The following is a 20,974-nucleotide window of genomic DNA, read 5'->3' on the forward strand; positions in this document are numbered from 1 at the left end:
TTTTGTTAAACTGTTCAGACGACATATAAAGCTCAGTAATAGGCATGTATTTATTCATAGTAAAAAAGTCTTAATCAGCCTATATGGGAATATAACAATTTATAGATGTCTAGCTTTTGGTGCTTCTACTCAATGCTTTACTCATATGACACAATCATTTAATGTTTTGAGTTGAAATATCTTCATTAGGAGGCTTTTCCAAGCAAATATTGATATATGTGATTGGCAATTAAATAAGCAAAAATATTTTTGTGCCACCCTTCAAGTCTCCATGTCACCCTTTTAACATCCCGTGAATGTTTCTCTAGATCTGCCACAAGAAGGACATTAGATATGATCAGAGGGGATATTTAGTTGTTGCAGCAGCACAAGGTCGGCAATAGTAAGTCATCACATCTGCATCACATATCAAGCATGCAGGCTTTACTTATTTAGGTGGATGGTTAGGTTAAAAAACATCAGACTTTCACCCAGTAGACAGCTGTTTGGGTCCTTTTGTGAAAACAGAAGTCAAGGTAAATTTTACTGAGGACAAGTTTAGGGTAAGAATTTGAGGGTGTGAGACAACCAGAAGCAGTGTAGGATGTGTCACGCTTTCATCATAGTCGGAAAAAATATGTATCACAAGTGTAATTTTGTTGCCTTAAGTTATTGAAAATATGAATAATCACCATATACACTAAGTTGTGCTATCCAACTTTGCTGAACCATGGAAGTCAATTTAAGAATTGACAAAATATGATTCACCATACAAGTTGTGCTATCCAAGAAACCATGGGAAGTAGCATCTTGGCTATAAACGCCTGACAGGCTGAGCATCTTGGCGATAACGTCTGAAAGGCTGAACAACAACAAAGAGATCCAAAGAGAAACACACCTCCACAATGCTCACTCCATCATAACAGGGTGTTATTGTATGTTAAAAAAATCTAAAGACATTCTATTCTTTGAGTTGATAGTGAACTAACTGAGCAAAACCTTAATATACACAATCAGTATCCAAACACAGGAAAATAACGATAAAGGATGAGAAGAAATGTTATCACTGCTGGGGAAGAAACTTTGTCTGTGGTTGAATGAAGCGCTGCCGTGGGGAAACGTCGTCACCACTGGTGGAAATGTCATTTCTGCGATATAATCTGGTAGAAATGTCACTGCCATGTTCAGAAACATTCTCACTGTCCATCCCCAGCTCTGTTTATTCAGGTCAGTCCAGACACTTGAATTTGAGTTGAAAAGATTAGCCCTCATGTGTCCCACCAGCAGCAGCTGCAGCAGTCAGGCAGAACAGTGATGGTCTGGGGTAGCATGGAGGACGGCTGGAGGATGAATAATTCCTGATCTTGGCTTTGGTTCAATCGACGGTCAGTCATACCTTGCTCATCTGAGAGCAGGTTCATGCTACGAGAGCACCGAAAGTTACCGCAGAAAAAACGATAAAAATACAGTTTGAGACCTGGATAAATAAGCTCAGTGCAGGAGTTCCATAGAGGTAAAGACTGTGGCAAACAATGCACAACTATGACAGCAAGACCCCTTGTTTTTCTGCTGTACTGCAACGTGAAAACCCCTTAGTGAATAACATTCCATTGCTGTCCTAAGAGAACATTAATGTTTCATTAGCTGAGTAAAAAAAGCAGACCTGTTTTCAACAACAATTAGAAGAAGAATAATTAATTACATTTTAAGCGGCTTTCTCGTAACCCAAGGACACTTTACACACAGATTACGAGTTAAAAAGTATGTCAGTGAAAAAACAAGGCTTGAAAGATGGGTCGTATTTCTAGATTTAAAAACAGAAATAGACTCAGCAATGTGAATGGATGCAGTGAGATCATTCCTGAGGACAAGAGCAGCAGCACTGACGGCTCGGTCCCAAAGGAACGAAAGTCTTTGAAGAGGAACTTTAATGTACATGAGCAGTGCATTTTAACATTCATTTAAATGTTTTTTTAGATGGTTTTGAATTGCTACTTAAAAACAACAAACACCAAGAATATACCTACTAAACATGCCCCGGAGGGACATGGAGGGGTAAAAAATAGGACAAAAAATAAAAGATCCATGTTAAAGTTTTGCATGATATTGCAAAGGGTTAAGGTCAAGGTCAATTTAAAAAATACTAATAATAAGTCAGTATACTTCAAGGCCAGATCTGCACCATGGAAACAATGGGGCGCACACCCTGAGGAGAGGCTCATGGATTTTTTAGGCTTATATTGTACTCTTATATAAAGACATGACTATTGAGACAAGAATTAGCTAGCTAGTGACCTGCTGTCCTGTCGCCTCACTCACACCTTGTTGCTGTCTTTTCAAGTTGCTAAAACTGCTAACTTAAGTTGTGTAATGGAGCACATTTGCTTGGTTCGCTCTCTTCTTTTTCCTCCTTTGGTTTTAACCGGAAGTAAAAAAAATTCTTCTCAAAATATTTCTCGGGAGAAGGCAATCGTTTACTAGAAAACACAGTAAGTTTCCTGGGATAAAGCAAACATTTTGTTAGAGAACGCTTATGTGTCTCCATCTTTTATTTTCCTCCCCCTTTTTTCCTACAATTTACTTGTCTTTAATTCTTCAACCACTAGTCAAGTGTTGTGTTTCTCAAAAAGATTTCCAGATTCTGTTTGAAAAGATTTCCAATGCCACTGGAATAAAATGAAATCAATTGCAGGCCCACACTGTCGTCTCTCAAAAGAAAGCTGACATGAAAAGCAACATGGAGCAAATGACTGCACAGTTTGAAGTCACAGTTTCCTTTTGTGGTGTGAGAAAAATGTTTACCAAAATCACCGCAGCCTTCTGGTGGGGTAATTATTTAAAAAACAAACTGTCGTGTGCAAGATATATTTCAACACTCTCATGCTATTTGAGATGTCGCTTTCAGATACTCACATGTAAGGGCCGCAATGAAAAGTGGTGATGATACGGCTGCTGAACAAACTCTTACTACAGCCGCCTCCTGACGTGCACCATGAGCAGATCGCCTCCCTGCACCCATGAACAGAACATAATCCGCCCGATAAAGATGTGTTTACTGTGGCAGAGTGGGACAAGAGGCTATTTTCTCTTCTTCGTATGCCTCTTATTCATTCTGTCCTACATTCTTAAACGGGGGATGAGAAGTGCTTAAAACAAGCCGGTGTCATTTCCCCATACCGCTCGCAGTGACACAGGGATGCTTTTGCCGCTACTGTGCAAAATGTGGTGAACTTCAACATGGGTTGTTTCTGCTTGTATTCTTTTTTTCTTTTTTTGAGAATTCAGCACTCAACTGTTCATTTTCTGTAGTTAAAACACAAAAGTTGAAAAAGGTTTAGGCTGCTATATCTAATCAACAAAAATTAGAGCTGCATTGGATTCTGATAACAGAATTAGAATCAGAAGCTGTTTTTTTCCAAGTCTGTTACACAAACAAGGAATGAATTAGGTGATTGATTGGTTTTACGTTTTTGTTCTGTCTGCAGCATGGTTTGGTTGGTTTTCTGTCTCTACACCAGATGGATTTAGTTATATAAAAGAAAAAGGCTGAAGTCTCAGAGGAAATAAAGAAGAGGGTCATGAACAAACTCAGAACCACATTAAAAATCCTCAGCAAGGTCTCCATCCATATGTGCCCGGGATCCCAGGGGGGTCGGTGGCAGCCAGGCCACCGGGGAAGTGTTCTGTACTCTGCTCCGGTTATGGAAGGAGGAAAGCACTCAGAGCCACGGACACTCAGTGGATTTATTTTTCTCTCAGAATAAGTAGAAGGTATTCAAACAGCAGAGACCACAGAATGTCATCTCAACAGAAGAGGCATGGCTGGCTAAAAGCTGCAGAAGCATTTCGCTGTTTATTTACAATTATTGTGTTTGTTCCCATTTCAGATGTATTGAGGCTTGTAAAGAATCGTCATGGCTACTGCCCGCCAAGCATGTGTGTTAATGTCTGCACACACATACACACACACTCTGTATGTAGTCCAGTCTAACATTTTATTTTTAGATAGAAATAAAGAAGCAAATAAATGAAATAAATGAAATATAAAAATGAACCTTAAAATGTTATTGCTAAAACTTTTAAGTTTTATGTTTAAAATTGACTAGTGCCCTTCATTTGTGTCATTCGCGCTAAATTTGCATCTATTCGAGACTTTGCATTGACTATGTATGTAATGGCGCTGCGTGAAATCTGCCAGCAGGACCAAAAACCTTGTTTTCTTTCAATGATCGCAACAACTACACCCTTGATGTAGTTCAGGAGCAGGAGCTGCAAAAACAAAAACCAGACATTATCGTGAGATTCTCCTCCTTCTGACTGTCCTTGACACATCATGTGTGACGAACGCTTCCATCAGAAAAAGCAGCCAAAACAAAAATTGTGATATTCCATCAAAAACATCTACACAAATGTTACACCAAATAAACCTTTTGATTTAAACAGATTCTACAATTAACTCTGAGCTTCAAGCGCACTTGTGGGCACTGGATATATAGATTCCATTTTTTTTTCAATTTTTGTAAAAAAATTAGGAAAGAAAATGAACCTGAGTTTTTCTCTTTTTTAGGATTTATGCCATTGTTACTGTGTTTTACTGCATAGTACTCTCTACTTTTAGCCATTGTTCTGTTTTCATAGAGGTGTATTACTTTTTTATTGGAGTAAAAATGAAGGCCACAGAGAGTGAAATGTGACAGGAGCCAAAAACTACAGACTACAGTTTTTTAAGTTTTCTGGAGAGCTAACTTCAAAAACTGCTTTCTGCTTCTGACATCCGTCATCTAGACCTTTCATCATTACCTGTGAAGACAGATCAGAGAGACTGATGAGCTTAATTATTGGTAGAACTTTTTGTGATTTAGTGTATATCTGGTGTCAAAAAGCATTTGAAAGAAATGTATGTACCCGTTGGGCCTTTAACTGTTTTCTCAATCTGAGCGTACGGTTTCCTAACAACCTGACGCTGTGTGCAGATGACTGAGAAGATGCGGCAGCTTCTCTGCAGATATTTGATCATCATTCATGCAGTGGTGTTTACCACTCTCCACAGAGTGATGAAATAATGAGATGTGGCAAGGCTCCACTAGAAACGAGAGAACGAAATGAGAAGAGATTCAAGTCTGCAAGTAGATGGGAAAAATTGAGACATGCCCTCACTTCTACTGCTGTCAAAAACAACAAGGATAATTACTGTTGCAGAGAATAACCTAATTATCTGTCTATTCGGTGCTCACTGATTCTATAGTTCCTTTGAAAACAAGCTTTTATGTCTTAAAATAACCTGAACCTGAGAACTGAGCTCTCCCCTAACTTGGACTCCAGCTGCGCAGCTGAAAGGATTAGCATAGTGAGTTAATATAATGCTCAGTCACTGGCTGTGTGCGTCGGTGCTCCACCTCCTGCCTTCGCTTCGTTTCAAATCAAAGCTTTGTTTAGCATTTATGCTGAGATGTTAGATTCGCCTACGCCTCTGTACTGTATAAATCACCAACTTTATCTCTGAAGTGAATATCAGGTTATTGATCTTAATGAGAATTAAACTGAGGGGTAGTAAGGGATGTGTTTGCTGCTTGTTCCGTCATCACCAGATGGGATTAGATGGGCAGAAACTGAGAAGACAGTCAGTATCTTCTCTGCATGTGGATATAAATCTTCCAGAGAGAGCAATCAGTTGGAAATAATGTATTAAAGGGATATTTTAAATACTACATTTATATACAGTAGGGTATTTGTTAATGTGATAATGGTGAGCAAGAAATGTAGTTTAAAAAAATGACATTCACTGTAACTACCTACCTCTTCAAAAAGTAATGCACTATAATTCGTACGTAATCAACATAATCATGAGCCAGGACAAACAGGGCTGCCGCTAAGGAAGTCAGGTGATGCAGAATAAGGAGAGACAAAGTCCACGTTGGGAGGAGGTCTGGGTGGGTGGACGGGTCAAACTAAGAAAAGTCAACAACATATTATACAACTTTTGTTAAATAACTTACCTACCTAAATAATGCGACCTACGAACGTTACATACAAACAAACTTAGAAACAACATTTTTTTCCTAAACCTTACCACGTAGTTTTGTGCATTAACTTAACCAAGTTGTTCAATCCTTCTAATTGAACCCAAACCATGATCTTTTCCTAATCGTTAACTACCTAAACCTAAATTAGTTCTGTTCCCTAAGAGAAAGCACAAAATGAAACAACTTATTTTGAAGATATCATACAGATAACATACAGTTTATGTACTGTGTAAAATGTAATCATAATGTACAAATCAAACCCTTTTCAAGTAGAAATGTGCAGAATTTGAAAATGACTGATAAGTGATGGTATTCAAAAAAGACTGCACTGTGAGTGTGTGTCTGGCTGTGTGTCAATTGTCCGATGATAATGTTTTACTTGGTTTAAACAAGTAAAACATTTGCCCACTCATTGGTGGTGCGGAGCAGTTGGGGCTCTTAGTCAACAACACTACAACATCTACAACAACTGCACTGGCACTGAATGTTAGACATTGGGCGTTATTTGTACATACTTTGCTAGAGCGATGCATTTGCATGTATAGTACTAATTTGTTAATTAGTTTTGAAGGACACGTAACTTGAACATACAACAACACACATCACATGACAGAGATTTAAACAAAGAAAACATACAGCAACAACATACAAAGTATTTGTAACCGCATAGACAGGTTCACATCAGACACCAACCTTCGGTGCTGAGATGTGGAAGTGCCTTAAACTTGGATTATTTCTAATGGCCAGCAGGGGGCGACTCCTCAAAACAAAATGACCCTTCTTCCACTTGATTGATTGATATCTTTATGATGGTGTCATGCACAAAACGCACCCAACCCTACTGGGTTCATAAGACACCAAAAGTTACAGCGGCAATGGACACACATTTCATTAAGTTTCATTCAATTACAAAATTACAGGTTACTTCAGAGCTCAATCTTAAACAAAATATTCTGCCTTCTATCCCAGGCCTGGCAGATAAAACCTGCTACAAAAAAGGTTCCTTTCCTGAAGCACAACTCAAGTTTTTTATAGTCATCCAGCCAAAATAATTCAACATAAATGGAAGTCATTTTACTAAAGACTACAACCCTTATGTCCTCATAGATAGGACAGTCGAACAAAAAGTGTGCCTCATTCTCAAGTTCCCCGAGCTCACACAGCAAACAGAATCGGCCCTCCTCTGGAGTAGAATTAAACCTACCAATCTATTGGGCTAATGGTGATGTTCCTGAGCGTAACTGTGCACATAGGGATCTCCGTCTGTTGTTTAAGTTATACTTCACACAAAGTTGTGCTGTAGTTATTCTTTATGAGACAATAAGTTTGTTTCTTTTGTATACATTGTAATCAGCAGACATTTTTCTCTATGCATGAAAAACTGTTTGGTCTCCTGAATATCACAAAGTAACCTCTTCTGGAAAATGAAGAACAAATCATTCATATTAAACAGAGATTTCAACCCTTATCCCAGGGATGGCCATGCAAAATGTTCTAAGGAATTATCTTTTTAGTTACTCTCTGATCGCACATCTTCACAAGTTTATTTCAAAGTCGAAGCATTTGCAATTATGTCTGATGTTTGGAAGTTCCCAACCCATTTACCCACTAATGGCCAGAACTGAAGTAGATTTGTGAACTCCCAAGAAGGAGCGAAAGTTTTGTGATGCGCCCTGTTACAACTTGTGTGGTTAAGGAAACCCCAAACACCAGATGCATAGTAAAACACAGGACATACACATGAGTTATAGAGCTGTGTATATGTATGGAATCCCAGATTACCACATTGTTTAACTTTGTTCAGTACAGATCCCAGTGCTCTTCCCGCTGACTGAGCTAGGACATTGACAGCTTATTTAAACGTCATGTGCCTGTCGATAGTAATGCCAAAATATTTATACTCTACAGTGTATGATAGAAGTGTTGAACTAGTTAGTTAAAAAAAAGTAAACTTCTTTCAAATTAATTTTGTCTAAGATGTTCTATTGGTGTTTCTTCTTGATTTAACACAAGCCTCCATTTCAAGGACCACACCGCAACAATGTTAAGCATAATCTGCAGATCTTTTCCCTGTTCAGCAAGTAAAACTACATCATCAGCATATAATGATATGCCCACCATCTAATTATCAAATTTAACCTCCAAATTTGAAGCTTTATACGTAGAACTATTCTCCTTAATACTTGCACGTATAATGGAAGTGAATACATATGTATGATCAATACATGCTCTGGCTATTCTTAATTCATTTTGCTTGTCCACAACCAAACCTGACCTGTCAAAGTGGTTTACAAGTCTGCCATGGAAAAGTGAAGAATAAAATGTATACACACAGCGAATCAGACCTATACCCTGATAACTGAGAGGCAGCTTGGGATTGTTTTCTGTTTCAATAACAGACTTCTGCCACTGTGTAGGAATAATGTCACTGTCAAAACAATACTGAAACAACAGATAAAACACTTTCAACAGCCTCTGCGACTTCAACACTTAATTTGAAATATCGTCAATTCCAGTAGCTTTTATTAGTTTGCATTTATTGATTTATGAAGAAAAATAGGCCGTAAAGCATGGGATGCTTTTGGGTGGGGCTACCTTGTGAGTGATAGATCGCTTCCGGCATAGTCAAGTGTAGAAGTTATCCATGTCTTTGTCTTCGAACTTTAACCCTTTAACCCTTGGGTTCTGCCTGGTCACGTCCTAGATGCCCTCATCTGCCTGCCACATTCCTTGTTAGTCAGTCACTATGAATACCACCTCAGTTCCTGTGTTCTCTGTCTATTTGTCCGTGTGCTGTGCCGTTTCCTTATTACCCACCAGCAGGACCAACTGCCTACCTGGATACATTTCATTAAAATATTGAAGTTCTCTTACCGCATCTTTGACTCTCTGTATACACTTCACGACTGCTTGGCTTCTGCTGTGCTGTGATTGTAATGCTATACAGCGGTAACGGAAGTAGTAATAAATCACACGATGCTGTGGGGAGAGGTGAGGAGGCAAGTCTAATTAGAGGGCTTTAAAAACATTTATTTTATTTCATGAAGTAGATCAGATGGAGTTTTGAGCCATTTTAACTATGAAATTACACTTTGAATTATTTTGGTAAGAAATGTCAATCCTCAGCAGTTTAAGCTTAAAAAAAAACAAGTTTGAGTGATAAGTTGTTCATTTGGTTTTAATATTTAGCCCAGACCATTAACCTCCCCTAACCTTAACTAAGTGCTGTGAACACCTAAACGTAGCAATAATATAAAGTTAAGTTATGCTTTAGTTGCTGGAAGCAGATGAATTGTGATGTAGTGTGAATCTGTAAATCTAATTACTAGGAGATAAGGACAGTCTATAATGTTACTTACCATGAGGATGAGTTTTGAAGTGAAGAGCTACACTGGTGCACTTCTCCCAAGAAGAACATTCAGCAAATGTCTCAAATTTCATTTGTGTACCTACAAGTGAGAAAACCTTCTAGCTGATGTAGTAATTATGACTGGAGCAAAGGAGGAAGTCATGTGAGACTGTTAAAGAGCGACAGTCCAGGTAGGAAGGTAATCTGGGTGGACGAATGGGTTAACAAAACATGGCCAATGTTAGTTTTCTGCTTACAACCCACGGCCAACGTGTCAAGTCAAGTATTCCCGCAATAATTCCATAACCTTAACCAATATTCCGTAACATGATGACGACGGTCCTCTGACCTTAACAAAGTATTCATTTCAAAGCAAACTAAATGCACTCACTCACACTATGATCATTTTACATGAAACCATCACATGAAACGGGAATAATACACGCACGCTTTTTAGATAAGGAGATGACGAGGGTGGGCGACAATGTTATACACAATGCAATAACAATAAGAACAACAACGACGAGAACAATAACAGTATTAAAGCTTTTCATGACCATATCAACATTCAGTGTATTGGAAAATACAATCCCAAGAGACTCTTTGTATAAAAAAGAAGCTTTTTCAAGTCAGCATGGAACAAATAACAGTTCAATAACAAAGACTTTCTTTGCTGAATTTCATCATTGCATTAAGACATGGGGAAATCTGAGTTACATGATCGACAACACAACAGTGTCATTCATTCACTGTTGACACTCCCAGATTATCCCAGATGTGTAACAGAGACTCACAACGCCCCAGCCTTCCCCTTCTCACCTCAAACCTCCAACTACAACAACATCGCTGTTTAGGCGTGTTGGGAAACAAGGTGAGCGTAATTGCATCACAGCAGATACAATGAGCCCATTCATTTGAAAGCAATATTCACAAGGTCTGGGTTTCAGGTCGTTTGTCTCTTTTTATCTCTTTTTTTCAAACAGGCAGAGGAGGAAGGGGAGAGCAGAGTGGATGAGTGGATGGGGAGGAATCGGTGAAAACAACCTTGACCCCTGTCGACAATGTGGACTGTGTTGTGTAACTGCCACTTCCTAACAAAAGTCGGTAATTGCGAATGATGACTTCATTTATCTAACAAGTTATTCACAGGAAATGAATGGAGTTTGATAAATCTGAGCATAAAGCAAAGTCAGGAGGCATGCACGCCCTCTCACTCCCATTTGACACACACGCACACATTGGGGGGGCGCTGTTATTGCAGAGGACTGTCAAGCTCGTGGTCTGTGGAATAATCATCCCATGCTTTGTTTCACCGAGATCCGTCTGAGGGAATAGTAGCATGTGTTCCGTCTCTCCCTCTGCACGCATCTGTCTGAGGAGGTGCGTCGCTGTGATGAATGTAGCTGTTTGCCGAGGCTGAGCTAAGAAGAATGGAGCCCTGCATCACTTAGCATCCCATTGCCAGACACACAGGCCCGCCATCACAACCTCCCAGAAGTATCAGGCAACACCCTCGCTTGAGTAATTTTGCCATCTGCTGACAATGTTTACACGGCGGGCGATTTGTCATCACAAACAGCGGGGCAAAAATTAACAAGCTTATTTATGATCCGAGTTGAATTTGCACAATGAAATTGCCATTGTTCATGTAAAACAGTGAGACTACCATTACGGGTCTGGGGAGGCGCCAGTGGAGACGCATTATATCGCTCAACATGTAATGTTGTGTTGGCAAGAATCTAATACCTGTAAATAATAGCTGTGTTTTGAAGGTATCAAAAATAATAGTACACTGTTGAAAGGATATATTAGTTTGAAGAATTGAGATGGACTTTTCCTTCAGCTCAGCGGCCGGAATTAAAGTCCTGGGAGCACAATGCTATTTGCACTTTCCCAGAGAATGTAGTTGAGAAAAGGTCAAACAACAAATTGAAATCTTGGCCAAACATTACATGTAGAGTGAGAGCTGAAGTGTGGGATGACTGTGAAAAAAACAGCGAGACAGAAGAATGGGGTGGGGGGAAGAAATCACTCACAGTACGTCTCAATGGGCATTTAGAAAATCCTTGCAGCACTGGAAAGTGCCTTCTAAGTTATGGGATCGCTCTCAAATGGTACATTCCTGAAGGGGAAGAATCTCATTCTGTATGTATAACTTTGAAAAGGTCACAAGAAGAGCAGACAGGCATGAGAGAACTTGTGAACCATCAAGAGACAGGAGGTCTGAAGAGAAGATCAGAAAAAAGAAGAAGCGGAGTGAGCTGTTCTGAGGCCCCGCTATTCTCTTCACACTTAAAGAGCCTGGAGACACCGTTGTATTGTGTGTCTGTGTGTGTGTCAGAGTGTGCATATGGATTTGCTTGTGTACGTGTACACACACAGTTTTCATCTGTCGAGCAAGAGAAAGAAAAGTACAATGGGATCTAAATGAATGCAGCAAAAAATGAATCTGCTGTTGTCCGTTATATGTTCAGTTTACTCTCTGATTTCATTTGACTGATGAATACAATGTGCAAAATGTTATGTTTGTTTTAAGAACTTTAAATGCATTATTTTATCTTAATCCATACTGAAAATTTTATCTACATATAAATTAAAATGATTCAATTCAATTCAATTCAGTTTATTTTGTATAGCCCAGAATCACAAATTACAAATTTGCCTCAGAGGGCTTTACAATCTGTGCACATGCGACATCCTCTGTCCTTCCCTCACATCGGCACAGGAAAAACTCCCCTAAAAAACCCCTTTAACAGGGAGAAAAAAGGAAGAAACCTATGGGAGAACGACAGAGGAGGGATCCTTCTCCCAGGATGGACAGAATGCAATAGATGTCATGTGTACAGAATGAGCAGCATAACAGTTCTTAAAATGATCAACTCCGTTACTCCCTCAGCTGGTTGTAAAAAGAAGTCTGATTGTTGAGAAGTCTATTAGAAAATGGCCATACTTCTCACTTGCTTTATTCCCTTAGTAAACATTGTAAACATGAGTATATTTTTAAAAAACATTTAGTGGTCCCATATTCAGTAAAATAGACAATAAAGCAGGTGATGCATTAGGGTGTTGCGACCTTGTCATACACAGGTCGTTACCACAGCACTGTCTGGTCTGGTTATCAGCTTACAACTTCAATCCTGTCACAGTATGTTTTCAGTTCATGAAAGTAAATTGTAACATTTTGTAACGTCTTAATTAGCATACAGTTGTACTTAGCTCCACCCTTTTGTGTCACTTCTGGTTCCAACAAACTAAGAAGGTGACAACCAAAAACCAAAATGGCGGCAGCTGAAATGTTGAACTCAAGGCTTCAAAATGGCAGTCCACCAATGATCTATGCTTTCAGCTCATTGTTTTGGTTATACAAATCCAAAATATAAGAGAAACACTGTCATTGCTCCTTGTTCCTTATAACAACATTATAACGTTATAACGTTAAAACGATGTTATAAGGTGATATATAGTTGTATTTAGAGCTTGGACAGCTGCCCCCTAGTGGTCGTAAACATAAGCAAAAATGTGAGCTAATAAATATGTCTGATGTCTGCAACTTTCTTTGAATACATTTTTTTTTTTTTTAATCAAACTGTGGATTGATTGGCCTTGGCTCGCCGTTGGGTCTTTAAGGTCTGGATAAATATATATGTGCCATAAACACGAATGAGTCAGACATGCTGTAGAATATGCTGTAGTGCAGCCGTATCCATGGTTGTCTGATTGCACAGACATTGATTTTGTACGGCTTGGCAGGCAGAATGAGTTTCTAGCACAATAAGCTTAGAGACATTAGTTACACTTTGGGTGTCATCTGGTCTCTTATGCAAGATGAACCACATCCTGTCTTGAATATTCATCAGAAGAAAGGTACAAACAGAACAACTGAAAGGTTTGTTAGGTCAGCCGCCTGAGGAGAGCATGATTTTCTAAATTCCCATGCTTTCTGTGAGCATTAACAGCAGCACGGTGCTTGTTTTCAGTTCATAATAAAGTGCAGCTCAGTGTTATCTCACTCTGACTAATATGCAACTTTGCAGTCTGCACACCATCTACAAAGGACTGCTGAACGTTACTCCGTCACAGGATTTGGTCTGCTTGTCATTACTGTTGTAAAATGTATTTCTGTCACATCGTGGATATCTGCTGGTAGATAAACCCGAGCAAATAGGAGTCAGCTTAATGAAAGAAAAGCACATCTGCCAGCGAGGTTCTGCCTTTCATAATTTGGAATCTTAGTGAAAAGATAAGTCTTCTTTTTTGTAGTCGGGATAAGCTGTGAAGTGGGCTTTTCATAATTCTTAAAAGAAAAAAAAAATTCCAGAAGAGCGGGGAACCAGGCCGCGGCATTGCAAAAGCCAAAGTTTGTCAAAAGGACTGAAGCACGTGTCACAGTATCTATATGGCACTTCTCAGGAGAGATACGGGTTAAAAATGAGTGCTATTATAAGAAGTGAAGCACTTCTTCATACAGAACAATACGAACTTCAGACAGCTGGAGAGTTTTAATAGTGGCAAAGAAACATCAGTGATGGTAATCATGAATAAATCTGTAATCTGTAAATTAAAAATGTCAGTTTGTTTTAGACAGAGGTACCTGGTAACACTAATCTCATGCTAATTAAACCCCTTTTCTTCTTCAAGCTGCTGATTTAGCTCTCATTTTCAGTGTCCTGTCTGACACATGAGCCTTTCCACAAGCAGCATCTTTAATTACTTTTGCATCTTATTTTAGTTCTGTTTCTCCAATTGAAGGTGTGACGGCTCAGTCATCACAGGATCTCTCAGATTCTTATGTAATGTTAAATGCATAGTGTCTTTTCAAAATAAACTTCCAACGTAACTTAACTTAGATTGGCTAGTTTTAGGAACCAAATTACTAAATTAGGCTAAGGAAAAGATTGTGGTTTGGGTTCCAATAAGTATTTCTGTTTAGTGAGTCATTGGATAAGTATGCAAGTTATGTAACAAAAGTTAAGCTAAATAAGCCACAGTTGACCTGGTTTCACACGTGACATGAACAGTGGTCTCCTGGGTAAAAACCCTGTGTCTGTTTGTCCCATAAAACCTACCCATCCACCGACCTCTGCAGACTTCACCACCCTTTACACTACCTGAGTTTCTCTAAACATCCAATAAGGACCAAGATGGGTTTAAATTGGAGCTAGTTGAAAGCCTGGTGCGTCTGATACAGACTTTAAAATTGCCTTGGTGTGTCTGTATCTTGTAAAGTGGCATTAAAGATGTTACACAAGCAACGTTGCCCGAGGGATGGAAGAATATGTCGGTTGGTTCAACACCACATATAAGATTGATTGCAAAGCAACTTTTAAGATATTAAGGTTCCCCAATGGATGATCCAATAACTTTACTCATCTCCAGATTTAAATCAGTGCCTGTAATCAGGTTTCAGGTGGTCCAATACTTTGGTTTGTAAATAAATACCTTCAAAACTTAAGCGCCACAGCTCCAGCTGTACATGTTGTTGAATGCATATGTTAGCCTGCTAACACACTAAATGAAGATCATTAGCACGGTAAAGATTATCCTCTAAACATCATTATAATCTGTGACATTAGCTGGTCTCTATTTTGCCCATCTATTAACCGTTTAAGTCAAATCTTGTTATGATGTTTTGGACAAATGATACTCCTAATCATGTTTTAACACTGATATTCTTCGTATCAAGAATACCCATCATGTGGCTTGATACTATGGTTGAAATGTTCAAACAATGTATAAAATAATAGCATATCCACATTGAAATGTTCAAACTCGCTGATTACTACTTTTGGGGTACATATAGGATTTTTTCATTAAGGTCATGCTTTGACTCTCAGACATCTAATGGAAAATAAGAAATAATCAAATATTGAAAGGAATAAAAATAACAGTGAAACAAATGATCAAAGGTGTTGCTGACAGTCTGTATGCACATTAAAGGATTTGTTTGATTTCACAAGGATCTAAGTTTATTTTCATTCTCTCTTTATTTACTCAGGCAGAGAATCTAATTACTTGTTATTTTTAATGATGACCACGAAAATGTCTCCTGAGTACAAGAAGGAAAGCATGAGAAAAATAAACAAATTAATCAATTTCAAATAATTAACAGATGATGAAAAGAAAGATGAATACACAGACAGGATACAGCTGACAAAAAAGTATTACTGTCTGTCATATCAGAATATATATATATATATATATATATATATATATATATATATATATATATTTGTACAGGTAGAGAGATGAGAGAGCATGCTTATATAATTGGTAGCTTTGGTATAAACTTTGCCACTGATGTCAGCTTATGTATTTATTTCTGCAGTGAATAACATCAGAACACACACAGACATTTCCGAGGTGAAATGTGTTGGTGGTGAGGGTTCATCTGATGGATTTAAGGTCCTGGAGGATTATCTTTCTTCACAGTATCAGCGGTTTATTCTCCTTTGGAAGAATGTTTCACTGAGATCAGTAGGTAAACATAAACACCAAAAATATATATATACATGACTGGGGTTTCAATTTGAGCAGTGTCAAAATCAAACACACAGAAGCAGTGGAAAGAAATTGTGAGGAGGCAAATGTGACATGTACCCCCCTGATTATCATTTTACAAGCGAAGTATAACTTTTTCAAATCTGGACCACTAATGCATGGTGCTGGAATATAACAATCCAATGTTAATTTGATTTGTTTCAGATGAAATACTGGATGACATTTCGAAAACCACAGCACTGCACACATCTCTTTTCCTCTAAATTAAAATTCTGTACAATCAAAGTTTCTTTATTGGGAGCATTACTATATCGCCTCTTTACGGCTCAGTGATTGAGCTGCCGGCGAGCAGATAAAGTTGCTAACAGTGTAAACATTGTCAACAGTGCTGACAGAGCTAACAGTGTTAACCTGAGGGGGGCGGAGGGTGAGACTATCCCGCGACCAGTTGGGATAGCTTAATCAGGAGTCTATGCCATGTGAGAGCAGTGAAGAGCGGCGGCCATCAGCTAGCTAGTGGTGCAAGCTAACATGCACTAACAGCACACACTCGGAATATATTGATCTGACGAGAATAGCCTCTAGGCCAGTGGTTCTTAACCTTATTGGAGGTACTGAACCCTGCGAGCTTCATCAGTGCATTCACCGAACCCTTCGTAATTGGAAAAATAAAATGTGATTTCTTCAAAACATAGGTATATATTTTATTAGTGCACAAAATGAACCATGCATCAGTTGCACACAAAATCACTGTGTGCAAAGAACAAAACCAACAAAACATGAATTTCACACAAAAACATAACTCAATGAATGATTTGCGATCAGGTACGCAACTTCGTACGATGCTGTGAGGATCGGTTTGCCGACAAACAAAACATGAATTTCACACAAAAACATAACTCAGTGAATATTTACTGCAAATCAATGTGACTTTTGCTGTTGCCTTTCAGATACAAGTTCAGAAATGCGCGGCTTCACCTTGGCAAGTGCCACTCTCATATCATTTTCGCAGCAAAGTCTGTTCCTTTTCTTAGTTTTCATGTCCACCATCCTCGAAAAGGATTGCTCACAAAGATACGTTGGAACAAACGGTGTGAGTATCTCAAGGGCTTTCTTGGCAATACGAGTATTGGTATGTACGATTTGGTGACAGTATGGTACGATTTGGTGACACCAAAACGTTGAGAGCGTTGTTGTTCCGAAGAGTTGCTGTTGAAGCTGGCTCTGCTGAAGTTCAATGATTTCGTCGAGGCATTCATCGTTGACATCTGCTGTCATCTGCTGAACGCAGCATAAGTTTTAGCTTTCTCCGTGCTTTTTGGGCTACCCAAGCCACCGTACCGTTATGCTGCGTTCACACCGAACGGGGCGCTCGGTGTGAACGCACCTTAAGGAATAGACGGTCATTAATTTTTAAAGCGGCGGATCACTTGACCACAGTGTGTGTCTGCCGAACCCCTGAGAATGAACCCCTGGGGTTCGATCGAACCCAGGTTAAGAACCACTGCTCTAGGCATATGACCACTATATCTCGGTTCCAGTGTAGCCAGCATTGATATTCAGGCCAGTACTTCCTATACAGTCCAATTAGAAACTTGAGACCTGTTTCCTGCCTGATCTGTTGGATTCAAGCTTGTACGCATTGTTTTATTAAATTCTTACATGGTTTCTGCTGCCCCCTTTGGGTCCATCCCCTGCTGCATGCTTTACAACCTTTCCATATAAGACTGGACTACAAAAGAAAACCAGAACTTTTCTGATACCGAAATATTGCCCCGTTGCCTACATATTCTACATCTATATACAGATATGTTCAAAGAAACTATCTGAGGGGTAACGCTGCTGATAAGGAATGATTTTAAAGTTAAAAAAAAGCTGCCCTGAGCAGTTTGAAATCAAGAAAAATAGAAGATCAAAAGTTACATTAAAAAGATGTTTCATTAATTAAGAAATGCCTGCATACTATTTTATTCATCAAAGACCATCAGCTGTAAGAGTTCTGAGCTGGTTTGATCATCCAACTATAACTGATGTCAAAGCAGTGCCTGCAATAATTGCACATACATGGTATCACTCTGGAGCAAGTGGCACTTCCCTCTCATGTGGAAGACAAGCGTCTCCTCCTTCATGAAAATTTCACAAGCATTTGATAGAGTGAGGCAGAGAGTGAGAGCTCTGTGCCTCATCGATTCTGTCAGAAGTGTCTGTATGCAAATGACTCTGTCAGATAATCTCCAAAGTCAACTCCTGATATTTAAGCCTCCTGACAGAACCTCGCCCTTTATCTCAGACACTTTTAATACCTTCTGTTTAACTATGTACACGATGCTGCTCTTCAGAACTGAATTGCTTTTGCTCATATTTGTGCATCTTATTTAGGAGAAATTCTGAGTTTTGTGACTTGTCAATGCTTAACCCACTGTTGTGCTATAACAGGCACTTGATTAAATTGAATACCATTTTTGACTTTGCGCCATGATCAGTAACAACATAGAATTTCCCTGAAACTGCAAGTTCAATCAGGAGAGACAAGTCAGATGAGGAAAAAGATAATTGTTTATTATTAGCAGATGATATGTGATGATAAAGTCTTGACAGAGTCTTTGACGCTTGGACTCTAGAGGGAGGTTTGCGATCAAGGGACGTCTGCCCTGAGCAGCAGCAAGATAAATCCCCCCCATGGAGTCCAGACACTGGTGGTGGCTGATGAGGCTGATAGAATGATGAGCTGATGAAGCTAATGAATCTGCGAAGATTAGGTGGAGATGGGGAGGTGGAGCAGCGCATAACAGCTATGATTGTATAAAGAACATATAGAAACATCTCTTCAGAAGGAAATGGGAATGTTTGTGAATTCTTTTTTTGATACCAACTTGTAACTTTGTTGAGATGTTTAGATTTGTACAGGCTTCACCTTTAAAGATGCATGCATAGTCAAGGAGATATTTTTTACGCCAGATTTTCTTCATTGTCAAACAGTCAACGAGTGAAGAAGACGAAGGGGTCCAGCAGTGTCAGTCTGTCTACCTGTTGCCGGGTTGGCTACATCTTCTCGATGGACCATCATCCCAGCCACAAAAAGCTGCCTCGGCACTGTCGTCATCGCGGTAACACTTAACTTGTAGGCTGCTTGTCAGTTCTGTGCTCACTTGCCTATGAAGGCGCTGCAGAAACAAGCTGAGGCCTTCTCTGCGCTTTATGATGATGGTAGTTGGAGAGGAAGACAGATGAGCTTGACATCTTCACCTGTGATCTGCGGGACATCCTGGATGAAGAGCTTAGTGACGGGCCTGAGTCTGCTGGGTCAGTTTCCTCCATGGCGGGTTCTCTTCCAGGCTCTTCCAGCTCCCAGTGGGGAGGACTGGAGAATGTGAACACAAGGAATACGAAGCTATGCACTTGTGGCTTTCTACATCTCCACAGTGGCCAGGAGCCTGGCAGCAGCGCCTCTTTCTCCTCCGGGTCATCGTTTACCACTTTTTAATAAACTGCGGAGCATCATCAGAGGGTTCCGGGACAGAGGATGTTGCATGTGTACGGATTGTAAAGCCCTCCGAGGCAAATTTGTAAATTTGTGATTATGGGCGATACAAAATAAACTGAATTTAATTGAATCATAAAATGGCAGCGGATCTAATAGACAACACAGAACAACCTGAAGCTGCTTGAAGCCTCTCAGGTAGAGAAGTTGACCAGAAGGAGCCCCTTGCCAAACGTCCCCTGCTGCGGGGGAAGATGCCTTGCTTCTCTGAGGTTCACAGAGACAGGTTTTTCCAACCCTGAAGTACTAGGAGTGAAGGTTTCTCGCCATGAGCGGAAAGGGACACAGGGTTTCCCACAGTCCCACGCTGGAACCAAGCCAGGCATCCATCTTGCTCCCTAAGGCCACTTTTGCCCACACAGCCTTCTCCTCGGAACCAGGTGTATGCTTGCCCCACTGACCGCTCTTACCAGCGTAATGCTCAGGTGGTTACAGCCCAAAATAACATCTCACCTCTGTCTCCGTCATGGCCACAAAGCCCTATGCTCTCACCTTAGAGCTAGCCATGGACATCTCATATGCTACTGCTGTCCTGACCCTCACTACTGCCTTAACAGTGGTGGCATCCAGAATCGTGGCATGGCAAAAATGATGCAGTGTTAAATCAGAAGAGGCACCCTCCAGACGCTGTACCTCCACATTCTCCAGCTCTAGTCCCTTTGGGAGATAGAAGTGATCTGAATCTGAATTTCGATTTTGGACCTGTCTCTGTTCAACAGGTGAATGCTGACGTGACGCTTGCTGCCGCTGTGGTCACGGTCTTAACTGGATGCAGGCGTTTTCCCCCCTGGAAAAACCTTTTGTTAACGGGTAACAAGGACCCTCAGAAGTGTGTGCCCAAACTGCAGGGTCCTCGCTGGCGACGAGCAGATTCACCACAACCTGTGGATGGGACACAGAGAATACAGGACACAGAGAATACGGCTAGGTCCCCGGTCCCGAGGTCTGGTCACCCCGTGGGTAAGGCCTCAGCCCAGACTCACGTTGTCCCGTCCCTGACTTAAGGAGTGCCGTGAGTTTTCAAAGCTCCCGGGAAGAACGCCCGTGGACCTCATCCAATCCTGCCTCGCTAGCCTCTGCTAAGAGAGAACGGACTCCACGTGATCTGTCCATGTGATCCGTCGCGTGAACGGACTCTACGTGATCCGTTGCGTGAACGGCTCTATGTCATCCATCGCGTGAACGGACTCCACGTGATCCGTTGCGTGAACGGACTCCACAGACCTATAAAGAACATTGCATACCAACGGAAAACCCCACCATGGCCATAAAATACTAATAAGCCGTAAAAGAAGATTATATATCATGAAGCTGTCTAAACGAAATGGGGCCATCTGGATAAATCAGTGACATCCCCAAGCACGTAGGCAAAGCAACGGAGCAACTATACGTATATATTTGTGTGCTATACGTGCCACTTGTTTGCAAAAGCCAGCGAGCCAATGATACTTTTGTGTGTGTGTGTGTCTGACAGAAAGTAGGCCTCCTGCATATACAGAAAGGTCGGCATGTCCGTAAGGGAGAAACTGTTGGTTACATATATATATACAGCGGGTAAAATAAGTATTGAACACGTCACCATTT

At 40.2% G+C, this 20,974-nt stretch overlaps 1 protein-coding gene across 1 annotated transcript in view; it reads left to right on the forward strand.

The window, feature by feature from the left end:
• vstm2a (V-set and transmembrane domain containing 2A) overlaps window positions 1-20,394 on the forward strand; it is a 112,034-nt gene extending 91,640 nt beyond the window's left edge. The window contains exons 6-7 of the mRNA XM_054623401.1: window positions 19,061-19,219; window positions 20,110-20,394. Of these exons, the coding sequence (XP_054479376.1) occupies window positions 19,061-19,219; window positions 20,110-20,394 (444 nt within the window). The remainder of the gene's footprint in view (window positions 1-19,060; window positions 19,220-20,109) is intronic.
• Window positions 20,395-20,974: the final 580 nt, after the last annotated feature.

The sequence above is a fragment of the Anoplopoma fimbria genome, chromosome 21, assembly GCF_027596085.1.
Source record: "Anoplopoma fimbria isolate UVic2021 breed Golden Eagle Sablefish chromosome 21, Afim_UVic_2022, whole genome shotgun sequence".
Classification (NCBI taxonomy): Eukaryota; Metazoa; Chordata; class Actinopteri; order Perciformes; family Anoplopomatidae; genus Anoplopoma; species Anoplopoma fimbria.